We start from the raw sequence: 27,025 nt of genomic DNA on the forward strand, positions 1-27,025 counted from the left end.
TTAGTTATATAGTTGCGTTACCACAAAGATGAAATAACAAATGTGCTGTTGGTTGTTGAATGACTTACTGAGAACTTTTACATTAGTAAAACAATTTCTCTTTAGTTCCCAGATGAGTGCAGCTGAACCCACAGCTCCCAGTGGTGTTTCTATCAAGAGTGATGCATCCTTGTACCATCCACCCTTTTTTGGTCTTGAAGAGATACTAAGGTCATTTTGAGTTTTTACATAAATTAAACATCTCACATTTGAAAGCATATTAAGATTCCTAAGACTCCTAAGGAGATTGATACTGATGAAGCCATTTCTGCCTGTGGTTATATGTGGTTATATGTGGTGTATCTAAGTGTCCTGAAATGTTGGTTATTGGTTCAGAAAGTTCAGTTTGGTATGTCACATTCTTCATTTCTTTGTTCAAATAAATATACTCTATATAATATATGATAAATAAAAGTAATAATGTTAGTAATATAGTTATGATAACCACAAAAATAAAATAACAAATGTGTTGTTGAATGAATTACTGAGTACTTTTATATGAGTAAAAAGATTTCTCTTTAGTTTCCAGATGAGTTCAGCAGAGTCCGGAGCTCCCAGTGGTGTTTCTATCAAGAGTGAAGCATCCTTGTACCTTCCACCCTCTTTTGGTCTTAAAAAGACACAAAGGTAAGGCAGAACAAAAGTGGTCCATGTACTGAACCATGTGGAACGTCAATTTGTGACCTTATAGCAGGAAAACTAGCTATATCGTTTGCAGGACTTTGTGCTCTATTACTGTAACATATAATACAAAAACAGAATTTTACTGTCATATACTCTTATAAATGAATTTAAAGTAGTGGTGTGCAGTGGAGGTAGAAAGCTGATACAGAATACAAGAGAATGGCATGCACAAAGTAATTACCTCTTCTCTTAGTTCCCAGATGAGTACTGCTGAGTCCACAGCTCCCAGTGGTGTTTCTATCAAGAGTGACGCATCCTTGTACCTTCCACCCGCTTTTGGTCTTAAAAAGACACAAAGGTAAGGCAGAACAAAAGTGGTCCATGTACTGAACCATGTGGAACGTCAATTTGTGACCTTATAGCAGGAAGACATAGTAACATTGTTTGCAGCACTTTGTGCTTTATCACTGTATCACATAATACATAAATACAATTTTACTTACATACACTCTTATAAATACATTTTAAATTAGAGTGTACAGGAGAACTAGGAAGCTGATAGATAGATATTAGTTATGTAGTTGCGATACCACAAAGATAAAATAAAAAATGTGTTGTTGGTTGTTGAATGACTTACTGAGAACTTTTACATTAGTAAAACAATTTCTCTTTAGTTCCCAGATGAGTGCAGCTGAACCCACAGCTCCCAGTGGTGTTTCTATCAAGAGTGATGCATCCTTGTACCATCCACCTGCTTTTGGTCTTGAAGAGATACTAAGGTCATTTTGAGTTTTTACATAAATTAAACATCTCACATTTGAAAGCATATTAAGATTCCTAAGACTCCTAAGGAGATTGATACTGATGAAGCAATTTCTGCCTGTGGTTATATGTGGTTATATGAATAGAATAGAATATCCTTTATTGTCATTGTACAACAGGTGTCACAACGAGATTAGTACGGGGTTTCTTCCCGTGGTGCAAAATAGTCAAAATAAAAAATAGTCAAAATAAAAATAAAAAGGTCTAAATAAATGTAACTATTATACATAAGAACAATGAAATACTTCATATGTGGTGTATCTGGGGGTGTATCTAAGTGTCCTGAAATGTTGGTTATTGGTTCAGAAAGTTCAGTTTGGTATGTCACATTCTTCATTTCTTTGTTCAAATAAATATACTCTATATAATATATGATAAATAAAAGTAATAATGTTAGTAATATAGTTATGATAACCACAAAAATAAAATAACAAATGTGTTGTTGAATGAATTACTGAGTACTTTTATATGAGTAAAAAGATTTCTCTTTAGTTCCCAGATGAGTTCAGCAGAGTCCACAGCTCCCAGTGGTGTTTCTATCAAGAGTGACGCATCCTTGTACCTTCCACCCTCTTTTGGTCTTAAAAAGACACAAAGGTAATGTATTACTTCTAAAACTGTATGGTTATTTCCTTTTTTGTTGGTTCCTAAGAAACAACTAGCCAAAGTTACTGATGTTTTTCTGTTGACTCAGTTGTTGGATGATGGCATCACGGACTTCCCTGTCCCCCTGACCCTCATGAAACAGATAACAACAATGATGACAATACAAGCAAAGAAAACTGTATTCAATAAAGAGGTTATGTGTTTGTGCCTTTTGTTGTCCTCGCTACAGACAGAAGCCTGGAGAGACATCCAGCTGTTCAATGTGTAAGAAGGATTTCAGAGATCTACTCCGATTCTACTGTGGACACAAGTCATGCAAACAGTGTGTCATCTCAGATTGGGACGAGTTTGACTCACCAGAAGACTACCCGTGCCCTGTATGTGGAAAGAAACTCAGAAAGGATCCTCAAAACCAGGGAAATACAGACAAAGAAACTGGTAAATGTAATTATTAACTGAATTGATCTGTGCTACTACGATATCATTGGTGTCATACCTGTGGTTTCCATTCCTCTGCTTAACTTGAAAGAGTCCTAATTAGTTAATGAAGTCTTTGGTTGGAGTGAAATCCTGCAGCTTTCAGATTATCTGGTATAGGTATAATACGTAACTACCCAACATTAAAATTACAAAAGCGACTAGATATATGCTATATATTTTGTTCTGTTGTGTATTTACACTTACATTATCCTTAATGTTTATCATCAATTTTCACACCCAGGGAGGTCGTAGGTCTGTAATTTTAATCAGGTAACTAATCCTAACCCTAACGGTCAATGGCTTCATACCCCCTATAAGTAAAACCCCTTGTAAACCCCCTGTAAGTATGTCTTTTAACTGGAAAAAGCATCCAGTAAAAACCTCCTGAACAATGAATATTGAAGTAATCCTAACTGGGAGAAGCTGGTGGTTAAACAGTGAAGACAACAACTCCCATCACTACTTCACAATGTCATCAAACTCTGTCTTTTGTTATTGTTATGATTGAAAGAGTCTAATGGCAGAAATGAGATACTGTGCATTTAACAAATGTTATTATAAAATAATTGTAAAAATAAATACTTATTTTCTATTATTACAGGTAAAGCAAAGAAAGTGAAGAATTTAAAAAAAGCATTGCTCAAAAAAAATCCTTCGTTTGATGGAAATGGAGACCAAGAAAGATCCCTAGAAGAAATCTACACAGCACTCCACATCACCACTGGAGAGAGTGTTGGGCTTCATGAAGAAAATGAGTTCAGATACTTCAAACATAAACTGGACAAGAACTCTTTGAGCGATGTCGACCTCAATGATATCTTCAAACCTTTGCCTGGCCAAGAGGAACCCCACAGGACAGTCCTCACGAAGGGCGTAGCAGGAATTGGAAAATCATTTACTGTGCAGAAGTTCATTCTTGACTGGGCCAAAGAAGAAGCAAACCAGGACATTGATTTTGTTTTCAGGTTTGCTTTTCGAGAGCTAAATTTGACTACAGATGAGAAAAGCTTGCTTGAGCTCCTGACTGAATTCCACCCTGCTCTCCAGAGTCTGAAAGATTCAGAGGATTTTATTGAAGACAGGGTTTTGGTGATCCTGGACGGCCTGGATGAAAGCAGACTTCAACTGGATTTTGAGAACTGTAAGAGAGTAACGTCTATCAGTGAAGTAACGTCTGTAGATAATCTCCTTGCAAACCTCATCCAGGGAAACCTTCTTCCTAATGCTAACATCTGGATAACTTCCCGTCCAGCAGCAGCCAGTCAGATCCCTGCAGAGTACGTCGACATGGTGACGGAGATAAGAGGGTTCAATGACCCACAAAAAGAGGAATACTTCAGGAGGAGATTTAGTCAAGACTCGATGCTTGCCGACAGGATCACTTCACACATCCAGTCTTCACAGAGTCTCGACATCATGTGTCAGATCCCGATCTTCTGCTGGATTTCTGCCGTATTATTTGAGGAGGTCTTTGGGGGAGATGAGAAAGCAGAACCTCCTCAAACTTTGACAGAAATGATGGCACATTACTTGATTGTCCAAACAAAACGCAGAAGCAGAAAATATGAGCAGAAGACAGAGAAAAACAAAGAGCAATTTCTCAAGTCACAGAAAGAATTTCTCATGAAACTCGGCAAGCTTGCATTTGTTCAGCTGCTGCAGAACAACCTCATCTTCTATGAGGGAGACTTTGAAGAATGTGGCATCGACATAAAAGAAGCAGTGATCTACTCTGGATTTTGCAACGCAGTTCTTAGAGAGGAAAAAGTGTTTTCTCAGAAAAAGGTCTTCTTCTTTGTGCACCTGACCATACAGGAGTTCTTCGCAGCTCTTTATGTCTACGACTGTTTCACAAACAAGAACACAACTGAGCTCAGCGACTTCCTCGATCTGAAGCAGAGAGAACATTCACTGCTTGATCTTCTGAAGATGACAGTTGACAAAGTGCTGGAGGAGAAGAACGGTCACCTGGACTTCTTCTTGCGATTCCTCTTTGGCCTCTTGGTCGAAACCAACCGAAGAGTCCTTCAGAGTCTGCTGACATCACCAGATCCAAGCCAAGATACCGACAAGAAAGCCCTGACTCACCTCAAAGCCATCCGAAGGAAGAACCTCTCTCCAGACAGTTGCATCAACCTCTTCCAGACCATGGTTGAGATGAGAGACAACAAAGTCAAAGATGTGATTCAGGAATATCTGCGATCGTCAGATCAGGAGAAAACAGAGCTGACTCCCCTGCACTGCTCTGCGGCGGCCTACATGCTACAGGTTTCAAAAAGTGATTTGGAGGTTTTGGACTTGAAGAGTTACAACACGTCAGATGAAGGCAGAAGGAGACTGATACCAGCTGTGAGGAGCAGCAAAAAAGCCATGTAAGTTTACTATCATTGTAGTATGTAGATTACAGGATTTCTTTGACTCATGAGTACTGCATGTTGGTTTCTCAGGCTGCATATGATTCCAAGAAGTTCTGCTAATATGATTGATAGGAAAGTCTAAAAGTAAAAGTGAACTATATTTTCAACAAGTTGCGCCTTTTCTTTATCATACTATAACCCTGTTATCACCCTCAGACTAGCAGACTGCAAAGTGACAGCAGATTGGGTTAAGCTCCTGGCCTTTGGTCTCAAGTTCCCCTACTCACCTCTAAGAGATCTGGACCTGAGCAACAATGACCTGAAAGATTCAGGGGTGAAGCTGCTCTGTGAGGGACTGTCAAGTCGATGGTGCAAACTGAAGAAACTGAGGTATTTATACATATTTATTTAATAGATCACACATTTGAAAATAGTTCAACAAGATACATAGATGTTATTTTTAACCATATGCAAGCTCAAAACATTTTAAGGGGTGCAATTAAATGTTGGTGCACTGTTCGAATTTCTCGAAAATATCAGCAAGAGAAAATTCAAATATATGTGCCAAGTGGACTGTCGTTTATTTTGAGTTGGTTCATCAACTGCTGACACTTTTAAGTTGGGGCCATTAAACCACTGTAAAAGATGTGGGCACAACAATATGCCATCATTAAGAGAACATCAGTCAAACCTTCAACAGTGTGTTCTCTGCCTGATAGACTAACCAGATACTAACTAGATACTAAGATTAACCAGACCAGCAACTGATTTTATATTTAAATTGTCCATTGAACAACCAACACAGATAAAGGAGTGCAATGCTAAATCAGTGTTTTAATCTTTACATTAATTTAGAAATCTATTTTGATTGTTTTATGACATCTTGTACCTGCCTGCTGATAAAGCAAACACTGTGTTTTCTAAGGTTGTCAGGTTGTCAGATCCCAGCGAAAGGCTGTTTTTTTCTGGCTGTGGCTCTACAGTCAAACCCCTCCCATCTGGAAGAATTGGACCTGAGCTACAACCATCCAGAATATTCAGGAGTGAAGCAACTCTCTGGCCTGAAGGATGATCCACATTACAAGCTCAACCAACTCAAGTAATTATAATGCCAGATAATGACATTTCTTACTTTTATAGTGAACAGAGAGACAATTTGTTACTGGATTACTTCTACATTTCTTGGTATAGTAAGATGTATTGTACTGCAAACCATAAAGCTAGTTTGTATATAGGAGTTTGACACCAAAGCAGCAGAGTGCAGATCCCATTTAAAGCTTGCTCAGTTCTCACAACATATCTAGCAGCAAAGGTGATTTATTATCTGATTAAAGTAGCCATGTAGTACAAAAGTTAGTTAGTTCATTGGTTGTTCTTTGTCTGAAAGTTTAAACATTTTCTTCTCTACAGTGTTGAACATTGTGGGAGTCACCGGATGAAACCAGGATTTAAGAAATGTACGTATCTGTTAAAAAGAAAAATGGATAAATGAATACTTAACGGATGAATACTTCAATAATAATTCAGACTATTTTAATAGTGTGTGTAAATTATGGTGAATAGATGATGAAAATAGTTAATGAACCATTAACCATTTCTTCCTTCCAGATGCCTGCGAGCTCACTCTGGACCGCAAAACAGTCCACAAGAACCTCTGTCTGTCTGAGGAGAACAGAAAGGTGACCTGGGTGAAAGAGGATCAGTCATATCCTGATAATCCAGAGAGGTTTGATCTCTGCCCACAAGTGCTTTGTAAGGAGGGTCTAAATCAGCGCTGCTACTTGGAGGTGGAGGTGGATGAACCGTTTAACATCGGGGTAACATACAAAACCATGAGCAGAAAAGGGGATTTGAATGATTGCAAGCTGGGTGAAAACGAGAAGTCTTGGTCTCTGGTTTGCTCTGATGATGGTTGTTACGTTATGCACAACAACGAGAGAATCAGCGTAGGTTCACTCTGTTCACGCTCCAGTCGGTTAGGAGTGTATCTGGACTGGCAAGCCGGCACTCTGTCCTTCTACAGAGTTTCCTCTGACAGTCGAACTCACCTGCATACTTTCAAAGCAGAGTTCACTGAGCCCCTCTATCCTGCTGTTCAATTTCACACTCAGTCCTCTGCTTTGTTTTGTCAGCTAACGTAAGCAGACTTTTCTACACTGCAAACAGACTACTGAATATATGCCCTTACCAGTGTTTTTAGTAGTCTAACTAAAGTTGCTGGGTTCATGTGTCTGCAAAAAAAGGGGCCTAATGCAGCAATATGGTGGCGTGTGAATAACAATGAAACATGAAACATTATGATGGATAACTAGATAGAGTAGATCAATTAGGAGTTTGTAACAATCCTATGATTCTGAATAATAGTATTATAAGGACCAATCTACAGCTGACTTGACAGTGTAACATTACCATTTGACATTCAAAAAGAAAACATTCCCCTGTTTCTCTTGGAGGCTGGTTTGCATCATTAGGCTGTCAGACATTTTCATTTAGCTGTTTTATATTATATCAAATCTTTCTGCACATTTTGCGTCTGAGTAAAACGAGTTGAATACACTGTAGATTATTTTATGTGTAACAAGGGAGATTGCATGTATTCAAATTGATGTTATGTATGTATTTTATGTATTTTGCCTTTCCATTAAGATAAAAAATATTACTGGTTAATCAGTGATCTATTAGCCTCACAAAGACACCCCAAATGTTTATAATACAGTAGATCTTAAAATGGTCACTAAAAGACTTAACTCTTATCACCTTCAGCTTTATACTGGACAAATGCATAATTGGGCTGTCAGACATTTTTATTTCCAGCTCACAAAGAGGAAGAAGAATCATGTTTTGTCTTAGATCTGTAGCTCAGAAGGTTCAAGAAAGATTATTTTCAAAAGCTCTGTGTGTCATTGTGCTCGCAAAATGTAGTCAGATGACTTGTTAAAATGCAATACTAAGTGAGATTTACCCATTTATATTACTGGTTGTCTGTTGTGATAAGCTCTACCGTTACTGACATACTTTACTTTCAGTAAAAGCACATTTTTGGTGCTGGTAGTCACTAAAGTATCTCACTTTAAATCACTGAAAGTTCAAAAGTTTGTCTTATTTCTGTTAAGGGCTTATCGTCACTGTGTTGAGTTAATAATGTTTGTTTTTGTTTCACATTATGTAATCTATAATATATATATTTTAATTCATATCTGTATTTTCTTGTTAAGATTAAAGAATCAGAAGATGAAGAACATGTCAGTACTGTGATTTTTGAGTATGAACATTTATTCTCCTCCTGCTAGAAGATATAACTGAGACCTTCAGCAAACCAGTCCAGTTGAAGATTTGTGATGTTATGGTGTTACAAACTGACTAAACAAGTTTTGTTGAGCTTTTTTTAAGTGTCACACATCTAGAGGCGCCTACAGAAGCAAAAAAAACAAAGCAAGTAAAAGGAAAGTAAACCAATACTTGGTACATTACATTACCATTACATGATCTTGTTGTTAATTGAAGATTAGAGGACAGATTAATGTAGAAAATACACAAAAAAGGCAGGATCCATCATTGGTTTGCCTCCTGGCTCACTAGAGTTGGTCACGGAGAAGAGAACAGGCAGGAAACTCAGTAGCATCCTGCACAATAAGGACCACCCATTGTTTGGTGTTTTTAGTGAACTGAAGAGCTCCTTTAGTGCCGGATTAGTGATGCCAAGGTGCTCTACGGAGAGATTTAGAAGCTCCTTTATACCTGGTGCAGTGAAGTTTTTTAATGAACATTGCTGTTGACTGCTGAGTGTTGTGGATTGTTTGATTGATGATGATGTTGGTGATTTGCACTTAACTTGTACTGCCTGAGTCTGTGTGTTTCCTTGCTGTATGTTGGCTGTCTTGTGAGTAGGTGACATTCAATTTCCAAGGGATTAATAAAGTACTTCTTATCTTATCTTACATCACATTGTTCATTTTCTCCATGTAGCCCAGGTGTACAGTGATCTGGCTGTATATACAGGAGTCACTGCTCATGTAATATATTTATTGTCCACTAGGTGTCACTGACGGTTCATCAGTAAACTTAGACACTTCTGCAGTAAACATTATTTGATTCAAAGAACAGAAATATTATCAACAAAGGTGAAAAGTATTAACACTGCAGAATATTTCTATTCAGATTATTTTATATTATATTCCTGGATTCACTATCAAACCCAATCCCCTTAATTGTTTCCCTTAAAAAGTCAATTAATTGACCCAATAATAGGCTAATGATTGAATTAAAATATTTATTAAGGGTTTTTAAGGGCATAATTGATGTGTTTCAATAAATTGGATGGATAATTTCATTGGATTTGTTTTGTTTGTTTTTTGTTTTGTTGCAACAGTTTAAAAGGAATAGGACTTCTTTTTTTTACATGACGGGAAAATTCGAACATTTCCGATCTAAGAAGGGGTTTTTTGCCACTTAAAATGGACCATATGTTTTCAGGGGTAAATTAAGGAATAATTCATGGTATTGTTATTCTTGTTACATGGTGACTATAAAGCATAATCGAAACTGAAAGTAACTTTGCTCCCTGGGGAAACCCCGTTCATTCTCGTTGTGCGTGTCTTATCTTAACCATCAGATACAGACGCATGTTTAGTTAAACGAACAAGGAAAGAGTTTTTAATTCCCACACACGTAAGTAGTCGTTTATGATCCCCACTGGTATACTTTTTTTTTTGGCTTGGACACAGTTTCTGGGTTGTGTTTGAGTTTGTATTTTATTCAGGTGTTTTATTGGCTCTGCTGCACAATCACTGCAATACTTTCTTTGTGCTGTACTGTTGGTATATTGTTGTAAAATTGACGTAAAATTTAACTTCATGGTGAGAAAACTTTTAAAGCATAGATGTAGATTTGCAGACGTATGTTGCTGCAGGTGTTTGGAGGTGAGTCCGTGTATACCTGCAGGTTTACTCATAACGTGGTCATTTAAGCCATATGGCACAAGCAGAAAATATCCAAGGTTACCGTGGTCACATTGACACTTAACCAAGTTGTTACTAATAATTATCTCCTTTGGTTGTTTTGTTTATGATCAAACACCCTCCTATCACTATGAAACTGAATCCAGTCTTCTTCTTTTTTAAACTTTCAATTGCATTAATTTGCTCGCTAATAATGATGACGGGATTAATGTAGGCTATTTATTAATGGGTATGCAAGGGGAAATTCATGCATACATTAATAGATTGAACAAATTGAAGTGTTAAATGGCTTAAAGTATTATTATTATTATTATTATTATTATTTATCTTAAGTATTGGCATTATTTTCCAATTATGGGAGACTGGGGACAGTTGTAATAAGTCTTATTTCTTATTTCTTATTTCAGAAGCATGCTAGCGTGATGACACATGCACATGCTCAGTTAGACCCTCTGCCCACAAAGAAGAGAGAGGCCATATTGAGCATCTGGTCCTGCTTTTATCAAGAAAAGTTGGAGGTATGAAAGTAGCTTTTTTCATGAGCTGTATTTGTGTCATACTGTCCTGACCTTTTGTATGAGTGAATCCAAACGTACCTAGTTTGAATCATTGTTTTGTTGACTATTCAGTGACATGGTTAGCATGTGTTAAGTCAGTGTGGCTAGCGAGCACATGATGTTTAGTCATGACTGATGCCATGGGGGCTGTTCCCAAGTTGGCTAGTCACATGAAAACAGACCACAAAACAGTATTTTGAGAGAGATTTACATTTTATTTCATTTCAGGTTCGGAAATAATAATAAAGTTTTTTGTTTTTTGTTTTTGTTTTTGATTCCACTCTTCTTGTCTCACACTGAAATATTGAGTTTTAATAGCTTCAGTAACATCTGCACATTGACACAAAGTAGGCCTATGATAAATATTACTAAATAAATAATAATTAATTAGTGAAATTTAATGTGTTTTTAATATGTTGCAACCGTCCCTGATCTGAATGTTTCTATTCAAATCAATATTGTGATTGATATGTTATATGTAACCATGTTTAAATGGTTACATTCAGTCATGGTTTTGTCATTGAGTTCAGTTTTTTGAGTTTTATTGTTATACAGACATATCTTCGAAATGTATGTGACAACGTCTGTGTGATAGTTACTGCCTCTGTTGTTGTTGTTGTTGTTGCACTTTTCTCCAGTTGGTGGCACTAAAACACTGTTAGGCTACAACAAGATCTTTGACCCTGTGCAACGACTTTAACAGAATTTCCTGTGTGTGTGTGTGTGTGTGTGTGTGTGTGTGTGTGTGTGTGTGTGTGTGTGTGTGTGTGTGTGTGTGTGTGTGTGTGGCACTGTGATTAACTGCCAACCTGCGCAGGTTTATCTAGCTTCTTGCCCAATGTCAGCAGAGTCTTGCTCCAGCTCCCTGTGACTGTTTAGATTAGGATCTAGTGGAGGATTAGTGGTAAAAAAAAAAAAAGACAGGAAAACAATGTTTTTTTAAACTGTCAGTTAAAAAAAAGACTTCCTTGTTTTTTAACTGCCCCACTCTTCTGTTAAACCTCAAAAACACGACCACTTAGAGGAGCCATTTTATTACGGAGGGAACATTTTTTGACATACATGTGAGTAGCTGTTAAAGATTTAAGTTACGTTGATTTTAATGTGAGTAAATGAAGTGTGAACACTCTGGTGCATTACTGAACAGTTAATAAAACATTTGTCAGGTCAATTAATTTGCTCTAAATATACTTAAAGAGGACAAACTTACAAGATGATATGAATACAGATATTAAGTTTTTTTTTAAATAAGCAAACTTTAACATTTGACTATATGCAGGCCAGAAGTTAACTGTTTGTAAGATGATCTTGGAATAAATACTGTATAAAAGTTTCTCTGTTTACAGAAATTGTTTAATATGCATAAGTTAATCCACCTGAGTGTGACAGTAAGAGGATATTATTTACATGTTATTGCACTGAGTTTATATTATAGTCTTACAATTATGATCCTCTGGACAACATTTAAAATAATGTTTAAATATTATACATAGCATACATGAATGTTTTATTGTAATATCTTTGAGGCAAAATTATTTCATCACCCAGGATATTAATAATTGTGGGTTGTTGTTTCTTTTAGAGGGGGTGAGTGTAAACTAGCTAACTGTATATAAAGTAGTGTAAACTAGCTAAGTGTATATAAAGTAGGTTAAACTAGCTCCACCTCCAGCATCTACAACAGTAACATGCTGCTCTAACACTGATGCTTCACTATTAATAATCTAATGATGTCATAAAAATAATATATCAGTCAGAGGACCAAACCACTACTTTTACTGTAATACTGCATACTACATCACTCATAATACTGCAGTACTTTTACTGTAATACTGCATACTACATCACTCATAATACTGCAATACTTTTACTGTAATACTGCATACTACATCACTCATAATACTGCAGTACTTTTACTGTAATACTGCATACTACATCGCTCATAATACTGCAGTACTTTAACTGTAATACTGCATACTACATCGCTCATAATACTGCAGAAATTTTACCGTTAATTAAAGTTGGGCAGTCCCAGAGGATGGGGAAAATGATCCTCTAGGGAGTTTCCACACTCCCTCCAGCATTGTTCACATCACACCAGGTGTTTTATTGTCGGGGTGAACTCAAAGTGTTCAGTTGGGTTTTACAAATGTTCAGCCAAGCTTTGTTTGGCAGACTGGTGTTATATTATTCTCAATTATTTCACAACCCAGAAAAAAGCAAAAAAAACGGCACGTGTCAGAGGATACACATTCACAGTATGAATTGTGGTTTATTTGGTTGTGGTTGTGTGTGTGTGTGTGGGGGGGGGGGGGGGGGGGGGGGGGGTGAGTGGGAGGAGTTGTGCCGATGCCAGGCAGCGGCCCGTGTCCTCATACGACACTGGATCTGAATACTGTCTCTACCACTGCTGGTAGACCTCCAGAAACTAGAACAGTTTGTTTACCTGTGCAGCTCATACTCGATCGCGTGAGCTCCATTTTTTATAGTTTGTCCGGCTCATGGTGGAAGAGGCGGAACAACTGAAAGTAAATACGGTACTTTCCGATCAGCTGCTCAATGCGTAATACTGACTAGGTCTGGACTAAGCTGCGTCCAGAGATGATTTTTATTTAAAAAAGGGAAAAGGACACAAACACTTTGGAGACAAGAGTAAGTAGACGATCGTGACTCACTGCGACCTTGTGTGAGGAAGGACAGACTGGAAGTGTGTTTGTGAGTCCGAACAGACGATATGATCTCTTCATTATGAGTGTTTCTCTGTTTGTGGCTTGGTGCCAATTTCTGCTGTAAACAATGGCGGGTTATTTCCTGTATTTTAGATGTGAAGCACTCTGTAATTAATGAGTAAAAAACGAAGCCAGTAAAGATGCGACAGAGGCTTTTATACGGTAACAGCGGAGCCTGACGAAATAATGAGAAATCTACATATTCAGATTTGTTTGATCTTGTAAACAATGAAGATCTTTTCCGTTAATGTGTCTTTATTAACCATTAATGTGCTGATTGTAAGAGGAAGTTTTAACATGATTTTGCGGATTTGCACCAATACTGGACTAAATTCAGAGTATAAGGTTTTCATAATTGGCTACATATAAACTTTTATCCAACTGCATCCCGAGAAAATTTAAATGATGATAAACGTGTTGGATTGGATTATGATATTAATTAATATCATAATTAGCTGGGACCTGCTGCATACTAAAATACACTAAACTTAAACTTTAAAACTTGAGCCTAGACTTTGACACTTGCAAACCACCAAATCAGACTCTGTACATATTGTTGATAATACTGTAAAATTATCCCAAATTAACAACAAAGGGGAAAAAAACATGATGGGAAATGATAAATAAATAAATACTCGTTTCATGCTGAAATATATCCTTTACACACCTGTGTTACAAACTTCCTGAGCAGTTTTTTTTTCTTTCTTTAAGACCAGAACAGACTTAAAGAGGTGCTGCCTGTTTGACACGCAGCAGTAGAAATGGCAGAGAGGGAGAGGAAGAAGAGGAAGCGACCTACCCCTGCAGCCTCAGGCCCTTCCTCCATGTCTGAAGAGCCAATCAGCTCCTGCAGTGACCCATCTATCAGGTTGTGTATTAGACTATAACAAATGAGCAGTTGCGATGTCATAAAAAAAGGAGGAAACACACTGTAAGAAGTTTTTTACTGTCAAAATCCCTTTGAAGTTATCTCACCTCAAACATATTTCATGTGGAATAAAGACATCTATATCTCTTAAGTCTCAGCTTTAGGTTTACTGATGAGTTTTTAGCTTCCCTCTGATGGGATGGGATGCCATCAGTGTGTGAATGGGTGAATGAGTGAGAATGCACTTTGAGTGGTAGAAAAGTGCTATATAAGTACAGTCCATTTACCATTTACTTTTGGTGTGAGGGAGCAAGAACAGTAAATAATCACATTTTGTACACCATAAATGAAATGTTTTTTATACACTTTTTATACACTATTGGCTGAATATCTTTTTGAGTTGTTTTAATATACAATTGTGCAGTTTACAAACAATATCCAAAGCTTTGACAAACTGATATGTGCCAGGCACGTAGACATACCATCAGATGAAAAGGTCAATGAATTCATACTGGTGTAAGGGGAGATTTATTTTGTTAATAATTGTGTTAAAGAAAATATGATTTCTATGATAGTTAATGATTTGATAAATATATTCTTTATATTGTTTAGATTGGGGAACTACTTCTTTCTATGTAGTTTGTCCATAGGATTTTACTGTAGTTAGATTGGGCGGAGTGATACGCCGCACACGAGAGTCTAGTTTAAGTTTGTTACCGGCGACAAGAGTGCCTCTTGTCTGTTTTCTTGAGCGGAGAATAAAACATATACAAGTTGCTCTGAAGAAGCTGTCCCCGTGCTGTTCTTACCCACGACCCCAACAATAGACTTTATTAAGGTGACGCTAACTTACACCCAGCGTTACACTGGTATTATATAGAATAGTTGGTTGCAAATGACTGACTGACTTACATTATATTTTATTAATATTATTAAATCTATCAACTTAGTTCTGAGGCGAGTGAACGTGAGTCTGCAGCTCCCAGCCATGTTTCTATGAAGAGTGATCGATCCAAGTATGAGCCTCTCACTTTTGGTGTGAAAAAACGAAAACAGTAAGTGATCCTGTTTTGTGCACCATAATTGAAGTTTCTTGTCATTGAGGGTCTTTTTTCTAATAATGGTCGATAATCTCACTTTTTGGGAAAGAACTGCATTTATGAACATGTATACAAATTGATTCGAAGAGATAGTGTTAAACTGTTGGTTGAATATCGGTTTGTGTCTTAGTTCTGAGACGAGTGAAAGTGAGTCTGCGGCTCCCAGCCATGTTTCTATGAAGAGTGATCGATCCAAGTATGAGCCTCTCACTTTTGGAGTGAAGAAACGAAAACAGTAAGTGATCCTGTTTTGTACACCATAATTTAAGTTTCTTGTCATTGAGGATCCGTTTGCTAATAATTCTCAATAACTCACTTTTTGGGGAAAGAAATTAATTTGTGAACATGTGTACAGATTTAATCACAGAGAAAGTGTTACACTGTTGGTTAAATATCGGTTTGTTTCTTAGTTCTGAGGCGAGTGTTACTGACTCTGCGGCTCCCAGTTTTGTTTCTATGAAGAGTGATCGATCCATGTACGAGCCTCTCACTTTTGAGACAAAGACACAAAGGCAAGTTTCATTTGTTCTATAAATGCATCTGAAATCCTATTAAGGACAGTATAATTAGGTCAGAGACACTTTCACTTGATTATTTGGTTTGACATTATGTTCATGTTTTGCTATTCAGGAGGGTTTGCTATTTTGGCCAATCAGTAAGTAAGGACTGATGTTTTTGTGTTGCCACTTTCATTTTTACTTATAACAGACGATGATAGTGGTTGTTAGGAATCAGCTAATCGCATGATGTTATGGCTATAAAAATATGTTGCTATGAGCAATTAACAACAACAACATTAAAAGTTTTGACTGCAATGACCCAACAATAATTGGATTAATTTGCTATGAAATTTGGTACAGACATTAATTTTCCCCTTAGACTGATTTGTCTCCTGATATTTCAAGTGCCTCTATCAGGTCAAAATTTGAATTTATCCTGTGAAATATCCAATTTGACAAAATAAATTATCACAGATTTTGTCATCATGTTCCCCTGAACTTTGGTGATTGTCTGACTTTTCTTTTAGTGCCACCAGCAGGTTGTTGTTCAGAGTGGAATATCCCAATAACTGTTGGATAGATTGTCATGTTATTTGGTGCAGACATTCTTTGTGAACTCTGAGCAGTCAACATTTCATCCATTGCCATCAGCAGGTCAAAATTTCTAATAGCTTGATTTTATTTACATTGAGCTATAGTGGCTTCTTGAAAATCGTATATCTACAACTGTTTTAAAAATGTCAACATTTAAGTCACCTGTTTCAAAGGAAATGGCATGAAAAAAGCAAAGAAAGTAGAATTGGATAAATTGGGATTGTGACTGTCTCTACGTAAACTTATGTCACAGTGCCAATAAAAATGTGTCATTTGTTGTACTGATTACAGCCAGCTGATTGGGGAGCCATCTAGCTGTTCAGTGTGTAATGAGGATCTGAGGGATCCAGTCCATTTCTCCTGTGGACACTGGTCATGCAAGCAGTGTGTCAGTTCAGAATGGGACCAGTCTGACCCACCAGCAGACTACCCCTGCCCTGAATGTGGAAAGAAACTCAGAAAACACCAGCAAAATACAGACGAAGACACAGGTAAATTAAATTATATACTTGAAATTATCTGTGCTACTTCTATATCAGTGATGTCATATCTGTGGTTTTCATTGCAATTGTTCACTTCAGCAAATATTCTGACTGACCCATATTTGAATGGAATAAAAATGTGCAGCTTGCAACCAAGCATGAACACGACCAAATCAGATTATCTGGTTTTAACAGATCTTAATATAAAAAGTACTTTGAAAATAAAATAACTTTTTGATTGTTACAGGTAAAGCAAAGAAAGCAAAACATTTCAAAAGAACAATGCAAAAGAAATATGCTTCAACATCTGATGAAAATGATGATGAAGAAAGCTCCGTAGAAGACATCTACACATCTCTACACATCACCACTGGAGAGAGTGCAGGGCTTCATGAAGAACATGAGTTCAGATACTTCAAACATAAACTGGACAATAACTCTGTGGACCTCAATGATATCTTCAAACCTTTGCCTGGCCAAGAGAAACCCCACAGGACAGTCCTGACGAAGGGCGTAGCAGGAATCGGAAAATCTTTTGCTGTACAGAAGTTCATTCTTGACTGGGCCAAAGAAGAAGCAAACCAGGACATTGATTTTGTTTTCAGTTTTGCTTTTCGAGAGCTAAATTTGACTACAGATGAGAAAAGCTTGCTTGAGCTCCTGACTGAATTCCACCCTGCTCCCCTGAGTCTGAAAGATACAGAGGATTTCGTCAAAGACAGGGTTTTGGTGATCCTGGACGGCCTGGATGAAAGCAGACTTCAACTGGACTTTGAGAACTGTAAGAGAGTAACGTCTATCAGTGAAGTAACATCTGTAGATAATCTCCTTGCAAACCTCATCCAGGGAAACCTTCTTCCTAATGCTAAGATCTGGATAACTTCCCGTCCAGCAGCAGCCAGTCAGATCCCTGCAGAGTATGTCAACATGGTGACGGAGATAAGAGGGTTCAATGACCCACAAAAAGAGGAATACTTCAGGAGGAGATTTAGTCAAGACTCGATGCTTGCCGACAGGATCACTTCACACATCCAGTCTTCACAGAGTCTCGACATCATGTGTCAGATCCCGATCTTCTGCTGGATTTCTGCCATATTATTTGAGGAGGTCTTTGGGGGAGATGAAAAAGCAGAATCTCCTCAAACTCTGACAGAAATGATGGCACATTTCCTGTTGGCCCAGACAAAGCGCGGAAGCAGAAAATATGAGCAGAAGACAGAGAAAAACAAAGAGCAATTTCTCAAGTCACAGAAAGAATTTCTCATGAAACTCGGCAAGCTTGCATTTGATCAGCTGCTGCAGAACAACCTCATCTTCTATGAGGGAGACTTTGAAAAATGTGGCATCGACATAAAAGAAGCAGTGATCTACTCTGGATTTTGCAACGCAGTTCTCAGAGAGGAAAAAGTGTTTTCTCAGAAAAAGGTCTTCTTCTTTGTGCACCTGACCATACAGGAGTTCTTCGCAGCTCTTTATGTCTACGACTGTTTCACAAACAAGAACACAACTGAGCTCAGCGACTTCCTCGATCTGAAGCAGAAAGAACATTCACTGCTTGATCTTCTGAAGATGACAGTTGACAAAGTGCTGGAGGAGAAGAACGGCCACCTGGACTTCTTCTTGCGATTCCTTTTTGGCCTCTTGGTCGAATCCAACCGAAGAGTCCTTCAGAGTCTGCTGACATCACCAGAACCAAGCCAAGATACCGACAAGAAAGCCCTGACTCACCTCAAAGCCATCCGAAGGAAGAACCTCTCTCCAGACAGTTGCATCAACCTCTTCCAGACCATGGTTGAGATGAGAGACAACAAAGTCAAAGATGAGATTCAGGAATATCTGCGATCGTCAGATCGAGAGAAAAAGGAGCTGACTCCCCTGCACTGCTCTGCGGCGGCCTACATGCTACAGGTTTCAAAAAGTGATGTGGAGGTGTTGGACTTGAAGAGTTACAACACGTCAGATGAAGGCAGAAGGAGACTGATACCAGCTGTGAGGAGCAGCAAAAAAGCCATGTAAGTTTATTTTCATTGTAGTATATCTGGTTACAGGATTTCTTTGACCCATGAGTACTGCATGTTGGTCTCTCAGGCTGCATATGATTCCAAGAAGTTCTGCTAATATGATTGATAGGACAGCCTAAAAGTAGGGAGTGAAAAGTAAAAGTGAACTACATCTTTAACAGGTTGCACTTTTCTTTATCATATTATAAACCCTGTTATCCACCCCCAGACTAGCAGACTGCAAAGTGACAGCAGATTGGGTTAAGCTCCTGGCCTTTGGTCTCAAGTTCCCCTACTCACCTCTAAGAGATCTGGACCTGAGCAACAATGACCTGAAAGATTCAGGGGTTGGGTTGCTCTGTGATGGACTGTCAAGTCAATGGTGCAAACTGAAGAAACTGAGGTATTTATACATATTTATACAATAAATAATGTGCCATTATGTAAATAGGTGAACAAGATACATAGATATTATTTTAACAGCTGTAAGGTCAAAATGTTTACAGGGTTGCAATTAAATATTGGTGCACTGTCCTAACTGTTCAAAAGCTATTTTTCCGTTCAAATCTAGTACGAATGTCTCAAAATCAGCAAGAGAAAATTTAAATGTATGTTTATGTTATGTTATGTAAAGTTGAATGTGTGCAAAGCTAAATTAGTCTTTTAAGCCTACATCTTTTATTAAGAAGTTCATTATTTTATGACCTGTCTGCTGCTAAAGGAAACACTGTTTTCTCAGGTTGTCAGGTTGTCAGATCACAGAGATCGGCTGTGATTCTCTGGTGTCAGCCCTGAAATCAAACCCCTCCCATCTGGAAGAGTTGGACCTGAGCTACAACCATCCAGGAGATTCAGGAGTGAAGCTCTCTGAGCTGAAGGATGATCCACAGTACAAGCTCGATCTCAAGTAATTATACCAGATAATGACATTTTTGACTTTTCTAGTGAACAGAGAGACAGTTTGTTACTGGATTATTTCTACACTTCTTACTATAGTGAGGTGGATTGTACAGCCAACCATAAAACTAGTTTGTATATCAGAAATTTACAATTGAACTGCACTTATTATGAGAATTTAGAGTATTGTTATAATAATAATAGATAATGCATATACTATAGATTTACTCTTGTAGTTTGTGAGAGCAATACAGTGTTAGCTTATTGGCTGTTCTTTGTCTGAAAGTTTCAACACATTTTTCTCCACAGCATTGAGCATGGTGGAAGTCACCGGATGAAACCGGGATTTAAGAAGTGTAAGTATATGTGGAAACGAAAAACGGATGAATGAATATGTTAATAATGATTTGGACCATTTTAACCGTGGTGCATTCAAAAGTAGGAGTGACTTCAGTCAATGTGGTTTTCACCCAGTCATCAATAATACTTTCACATGTGTGATGCATTAATATGAAGGTAGGATTTCACTGTTGTAGCTGGTGGAGCTGGTTTTAATTTCAACTGCAATATGTATTAATGGGTATTATTTAGTGTATAAATGGTGTATTTTTTGTAGGCCAGTCACAGGTTTTTTTAATGTTAAATCATAATAACGAAAGTAATTATAATCTGTAGTAAATGTACCTTGTTACATTCAACCACTGGCTCCTGAAATTACACGTTTCCTTTCCTCCAGATGCCTGCAAGCTCACTCTGGACCCCAAAACAGTCCACAAGAACCTCCGTCTGTCTGAGGAGAACAGAAAGGTGACCTGGGTGAAAGAGGAGCAGTCATATCCTGATGATCCAGAGAGATTTGATCTCTGCCCACAAGTGCTTTGTAAGGAGGGTCTAAATCAGCGCTGCTACTTGGAGGTGGAGGTGGATGAACCATTTAACATCGGGGTAACATACAAAACCATGAGCAGAAAAGGGGATTTGAATGATTGCAACCTGGGTCAAAACGAGAAGTCTTGGTCTCTGGTTTGCTCTGATGATGGTTGTTATGTTATGCACAACAACGAGAGAATCAGCGTAGGTTCACTCTGTTCACGCTCCAGTCGGTTAGGAGTGTATCTGGACTGGCCAGCCGGCACTCTGTCCTTCTACAGAGTTTCCTCTGACAGTCGAACTCGCCTGCATACCTTCAAAACAAAGTTCACTGAGCCACTCTATCCTGCTGTTCAATTTCACATTCAGTCCTCTGCTTTGTTTTGTCAGCTAACGTAAGCAGACCTTTCTACACTGCAACTCAGCCAAGGGTGTAGATCTGCATGTGAATGGTCGGGACATGTCGTTTTAGACGCACAAAGGATTAGCTGCTCCTATTCGTCTGTAGCATGTCTGTTCAAAGCAGAGTTGTTGAGAAAGTAATATGGATGGAGAGAAAGAGAGAGAGAGAGAGAGAGAGAGAGAGAGAGGCAGCAAGATATAAATGACCAACAACAATCAGCTTGCTGTGAGCTATGTGAATATAACCAGGAGTTTGAGGCATGCTGGAGGCTGATCTAACATGTTGAAGTAGTGGTAGAGGTAGTCAGTTATATTTGCAGTAGGTGAAGTCAGAGAGATGGACGTATGAATAGAGCTGATCCAGCGCCAACACTCCGCTTTGCTGCCAGTTTGTCTCAGTGGCCCAAAAGCATAACCAGCAGCAACAGCAATTTCCCCATAGACCAACATTATAAGAGATGCCTGTAAAACGGTTGACAGGACACCTGGAACTGCTTGCAAAGTAAATGATTACTTTGTGTATCATGATATTTGGAACATGTGTAGATTTCATTTTTGTTTAAACATTTCCCAGAACCTAGAAAAATGTTAAAGTATATAAGTTGCAATGTAAAGTCTATGGGGGAGCGGAAACGTCAATGTCAGAAACTTGATATAAGTGTGCAGTGAGCCGGCTGCACAGTGAGGAAGTCAACTCGAGAGCTAGAAACTTTTTTTGGACTCTGAGCTCAGTTCTCAATTTGTACTGTTAGGAAAATAGAGAACAATGTTATTTTTAAGGGACTAAATTAAGGTAGGAACTGCTAACATGGCAAGAACACTAGCTGTGTGTAACATAGTCTAAGTTGGCCTGAGTTGTACAAGCAGTGTTGGATAAGTAACATGGGAAAAATATTAGTATTGTTGTATTACATTACAAATGACTTTACTTTAAACATGACTTTCCTACCCCTCCTACCCTAGCAATTAGAGCTATTTGGTTCACTAATTCCATTTTGAAGATATGGAGATCTGATTCTGTACTTTTATACCATTCCTGTTTGCAGACAGGGAGTCATCTGGTTTGTCCTGAGGAGCACCTTAATGAGCTTGTGCAGAAGTCCAAGTACTTTATCGATTAATGCCTGCTGTATAAAAGGGCTGCCACCTTGAAACATGTTTTCAGTTTTTCACAAGCTGTTTTAGCTAGATGTTTTACATTGTTCCATACTAGACTATGTACATTTGTACATTTGCAAACTTCACTATTGGTATTTTGTTTTGCTTTTATAGCTCATAGCTGCTCACTTCCTTACAGCCATAAATAGACATAGAGTCAAAGCAGTACTTTCTACATAAATGCTTGCTTTGTTACCATGAGTGTAAAATGTCAAGATGTTATCTTTGGTCAGTGCAAAGTTAATTATGGAGCTAAGCTAAAATGAGCTGCAGGGTTTCAGGTGACATTTTGGTCAGCTTTAAATATAAAGAGTTTGAAACGTCTTACAGAATCAGCAGTTTATAGATATAGTAAGTTCTTTTTTTACGTTGTTTTAGTGTTTTTATATATTATTTTCTTGTAATGTCTTTCACAATTAAGCTCTGGACACAAACACCCGATAACCGGTTATCAAACATGTCCCGACCTATCTTAACACTGAGTCTACGTTCTGCTACCAGCAACTCCAGAAACCTGCTGCTCTTCTTTATTTTAACCCTACACCTGTGTGTTTCATAAAAAGTCAAGGATCAACATCTTCTTTAGGTGGAGATCTTATACTATTTCTGCAGGTAGAGAAAGATAGATTCACTCTTTAGGGCTCTATTGATGTGAAGCTGTTCATAACTCATGTGCAAGGTGGACATTTTGAGTCTGGATGTAAATATTACAATCAGGAGAGACAAGAGCGATTTGTATATTGTACAGATGATAAGGATAATTAATCTTAGACTCTGCAGAAAGATTTAGATTTTGTAATCAGTGGACTTCAGCCCTGAGCAGCAGTAGGGTAAATCCCCTTTGTGGCATCCAGAAGCTGTTGGTGATGGCTGATGACTTCTGCTGAAACTGATAAGACGAGGTTGAGGTTGAACGGATGAAACTGCAAAGACTGGTGGTGATGGGGAGGTGACAGAGCACATTTAACGGCAGCATGAAAGCATAAAAGTCAGAAAGGGTGACCGATATATTTTAAAAGGGCAGCCGTGCTATTATAGGCTGGCAACAGAAGTGTGTTGCTTTGCTATTGGACAGATTTGAACTGCCGATAGCTCAATTGACAGTAAAGAAAATTACAATTAGCATGCGTGAGGGATGTGAAAGGCCTGATTGATAAATACAACTTCCAAGCTAATGCAAGATAAACTTGCTGAGTGTCATTCATGGTGAAAGCGAGATGTGTCTCAACTTTCTATCATTACCATTACAATTCTTTATTTATGTTTTTTATAACTTTTATTTACTTATGTGTTTCATTTTCTATTGATTCATTCTGTCTTTTAATTTTATATTTATTGATGTTTTGTATCGATTGCATTTTCTGTGTCTGCCTAAAAAGAAAAGACAAAAAAAAGATAAAAAATTAAAAACAGCAGAAAAAACAAAACAGCAGATATTAACAGAGTCAGAAGCTTCTAATATCTGCTTTACTGTACAATATTAAAGTCTCACAGTTGACCAATAACTTTTTATATGTACAGGTTTTAAACTAAAGGCTCCTTTTAGACTGTATGACAACAACGATAATCTCCATTTCAGTATGTGTCAGACTGTATGATAACAGTTTGACACATAGTTTGAGTCATAGCGTTATGATAAGCGTTAAATAAGTCAAAGCTCCAGCAACACCAACGTGTTTCGGCTTGTGACCTTCATCAGCTTTAAGGCTGCCAGCCCAAATGAAACCTCCATCCTGTTTCTATGATAGAAATAAGCGAAGATGAGTCATCACATCTCATTTTGAGAATGAAAGAAGGTTTCTGTAACAAACTTCTTTCCTGTTTTGCCTAAACCTTTTTGGTTTGTAGGCTGTTTTTAGTCACCAACATTTAAAAATCATCGGTGAGTAGACCAGTCTCACGGTCACGACAAAAAAGTTTCTCCTTGATTGATAATCGTCCATTTTTGTCTCAGACAGGTCAAAGTCACACAGTGTAAAAGGAGTCTTGATGTTATGTTGTACAGGTTTGACCAACTAAACTTCTAACTGTGGTTATGTTCAACCTTTTCAGTTTTTGAAATAGCTCTTCATAAACGTAACAATGCAAGCAGCATTGTAGAGATTAGTCGTTTACTGTTTAATGTTGTTAATAGTATGTGGATGTGGTTTTGTGTTTTTATCTAGAATCTTTACTTTTTATTATTTTGACATTTGCAGTCATGAAATGTTATGCTTCAGTACGCTTTGCCTTAGCATAAGAGATAACTTACTTTGTTTTGTTCTGGGTCAGGAACGTTCTTTTTTTCAGACTTTATATTGTACAACAATGGGAAATAAAAACACAATAGTATCACATAGTACAGCTGCTATTTGGCACATCTGCTGTGTAAAACCTCTCTGCACTATACATTTTGAGTAATGTATCCCATATATTTATTCAGCTGAATATCAATTATTGCATCCCTTGGTACCTTCCTATAAAACCACTCAATTGTCACTAACTTAGACTCTTAACCAGAACTATTTTTAAGGGTTATGCTTTTAACTGAGCGGCTGTGGCTGAGGACGTTGCGCGGTCGTCCACCAATTGGAAGATTGGCGGTTCGTTTCCCAGCTCCTCCAGTCCACATGTCGATGTATCCTTGGGCAAGATACTTAACCCCAAATTGCTCCCGTTGCTGCGCCAACGGTGTATGAATGTGTGTGACTAGTTAGTCTTTCTCCTGATGAGCAGGTTGGCACCCTGCGTGGTAGCTCCTGCCATCAGCGTATGAATGTGTGTGAATGGGTGAATGAGACATGTAATGTAAAAGATTAGAAAAGCGCCATAGAAGTACAGTCAAGTACATTAACCATTTCTGTCTAAATGGAGGCGACACGGCCATGTGTTGAACAAAGGAGAAGAAGTTCACAGTATACTGAAGCCTGGTGTCCAGTATAAGTAACTAATTGTGTTGTAATCTTAAAGTAAGCAATTAAAGTTGTTTTACAACTCAGCTTATACCTCAATATAAAGATCAGTTCCCATAACAGATATCATCAGCCTGAATGGGAATATTTCCACAGTATTTCACATGTATTTTGTTTAAATTGTGTGCATATATGTGCGTTTGCTATATACTAAAGGTTTGTGTCGTTTGTAATCAACTTTATAGACAACTGTGTTAAACTTGGGTACAAATCTCATTTTCTGCACTTCATTCACCTTTTAAGTTCATGTTTACACTTCATAGACGCCTGTATGAACCGGGTCACTATAATCATGTTGAGCAGCTTGTTTAGTTCATGAGTCACATTACATTAGAGTAAAGTGTTTTTCATTCATACTTGGTCTTGATTTATTATCTTCATGTCTTTTAACAGGTTGTTGTCAGTGGTAATGAGTGTACTTATAAAGTAATGTTTATGAAAGCGTGTTCTGATTGTTACACAGGGAGATGATGATTTACCTTTAACTTACTAACCCTAACCCATTAACAATGAACTACATGTGGAATACTAGCTTTAGACTTGTTCAGTTCGATACCTCCAAAGATAAACAGGATAAAAAATCTCACTCTGTTCAGTGGGGGAAAATAGTATGCAACACTTCATAGAATGAGCTGCTTTACTGTCAAACCCATTTATATATTTGATACAACTTTTACTAACATACTTTACATTCAGTAAAGTATGTTAGTAAAGTCTTGACAGTTGAGCGCAACATTTCCCACTTCACAGACTGAGGTATAAATCATTTATAGTTCATGCTGAAAGAGAAACGGATGTGGTTTTTGGCTGCTGATAAGCTCATTTTCACTGGGATCAACTTTTGTAGTCTCTGTATGTATAATGATTAAAACCTCAATAAATACATCAGATTTGAACATTGTGTTTTTTGTGCTTCTGTTGAGGAACATTTCTTTCTTTTATATGTTTTAAAATGTCTGGAGGAGATCTTTAAATAGTAAAACATTCAAGAAGTATTGTAAGACACACACACAGTATCATTACATCTTACTGTTAATTGAAGATTAAAGAACAAATTAATGTAGAAAAAAGACTCACACACCTGATTTGTGTCTCCAGAAACAAATAAAGTAAACATAATAATCACATCATTTAATCTTTTCATGCTGACTTATTTTCTAGTCAACTAAATGTAATATGAGTATCTATTTTTTAATTGATGCAGCTCTGGCTTTATGTACAGGAGTCGCTGCTCATGTAATTCCTTTTATTGTCCACTAGGTGTCACTAACTGTTCATCAGACGTAAACTAAGACACTTCTGCAGCCAACATTATTACTTGGTTCAAAGAATAGAAATATAATCAGACAAAATAGAAATTATTAATACTGCATTAATACTTAATTGATATTATTATTATTCATTTACTCCTGGATCACTATCCCTTGAAATTCAATTAACTGTCTATTATTTATTAAGGGGGCTTTAAAAGAAATAATTAATAGATTCAAATAAATTAATGTATTTTTAATGGACTATTTTAAGGGGTTTCTAATTATGGGGGATGTTCTATTGTTTTTTTTTTGTGCCATTTTAAGGAGTTTTTTACCCCTTAAAATGGACCATACCCTCTGTTTTCAGGGGTAATTGATGGTATTTTAAGTTATTCTTTTTTCATAGTGATTATGAAAGCAGGAATTACCCCGCCCAGCCCCCTAGTTGGATACACCACCACAAAAACACCAAAAAGTTTGTGCATTTTTAGAAATAAATTGAGCTGAAACCACAACGAAACTGTCTAATCTGAGAATAAACTCCACATGCTTACATTAATTTTACCTCAGAGTGAATTTCTGTCGTCCTCACTGCTGTGATTCATCATCAGGGTGTTAAACATGTTCAAACAGGGATCATTTCTTGTGAATCCAGCTGCTTTCTTGTGAAATCCCATTAACTGATTTTTGGTGAAGACTCACTGCAAAGTAGATTTCAGAAACACGCAGTTCAGAAGGAAAAAAAATTAGTGAAATTCTTAGTTTATCTCTTTAGGGT

At 37.5% G+C, this 27,025-nt stretch overlaps 2 protein-coding genes across 4 annotated transcripts in view; one reads left to right on the plus strand and one right to left on the minus strand.

Annotated features, from left to right (window-relative positions):
• The window catches only part of LOC134006179 (zinc finger protein 208-like), a 1,001,836-nt gene that overhangs the window by 810,341 nt on the left and 164,470 nt on the right, over positions 1-27,025 (minus strand). The gene's annotated exons all lie outside the window — the stretch shown is intronic.
• LOC134006187 (NLR family CARD domain-containing protein 3-like) lies at positions 1,367-25,005 on the plus strand. 3 transcript variants are annotated; one of them, XM_062445272.1, is made up of 11 exons: positions 13,010-13,158; positions 13,884-14,040; positions 14,991-15,095; positions 15,271-15,375; positions 15,551-15,656; positions 16,530-16,725; positions 16,964-18,728; positions 18,946-19,119; positions 19,456-19,623; positions 19,923-19,969; positions 20,350-25,005. In XM_062445272.1, exons 2-11 carry the CDS (start codon positions 13,934-13,936, stop codon positions 20,880-20,882), a joined length of 3,306 nt encoding a protein of 1,101 aa, XP_062301256.1. In that variant the 5' UTR covers positions 13,010-13,158; positions 13,884-13,933; the 3' UTR covers positions 20,883-25,005. The 3 variants fall into 3 exon arrangements, with proteins under 3 accessions (XP_062301254.1, XP_062301255.1, XP_062301256.1); XM_062445270.1 differs by lacking the exons at positions 13,010-13,158; positions 13,884-14,040; positions 14,991-15,095; ... (4 more) ...; positions 18,946-19,119; positions 19,456-19,623 and adding exons at positions 1,367-1,442; positions 1,978-2,082; positions 2,321-2,529; ... (1 more) ...; positions 5,145-5,318; positions 5,854-6,027; XM_062445271.1 differs by lacking the exons at positions 13,010-13,158; positions 13,884-14,040; positions 14,991-15,095; ... (4 more) ...; positions 18,946-19,119; positions 19,456-19,623 and adding exons at positions 1,367-1,442; positions 2,321-2,529; positions 3,173-4,943; positions 5,145-5,318; positions 5,854-6,027.

Source organism: Scomber scombrus, chromosome 23, assembly GCF_963691925.1.
Source record: "Scomber scombrus chromosome 23, fScoSco1.1, whole genome shotgun sequence".
Lineage (NCBI taxonomy): Eukaryota > Metazoa > Chordata > Actinopteri > Scombriformes > Scombridae > Scomber > Scomber scombrus.

Excerpts from the sequence above, each read along its gene's own strand:
- LOC134006187 (XM_062445272.1), top strand. The coding sequence starts at position 13,934 with ATGGCAGAGAGGGAGAGGAAGAAGAGGAAGCGACCTACCCCTGCAGCC. Across the intron at positions 15,096-15,270 it reads GGTGTGAAAAAACGAAAACA|TTCTGAGACGAGTGAAAGTG; the intron begins GTAAGTGATCCT and ends TTTGTGTCTTAG. Across the intron at positions 18,729-18,945 it reads AGGAGCAGCAAAAAAGCCAT|ACTAGCAGACTGCAAAGTGA; the intron begins GTAAGTTTATTT and ends ATCCACCCCCAG.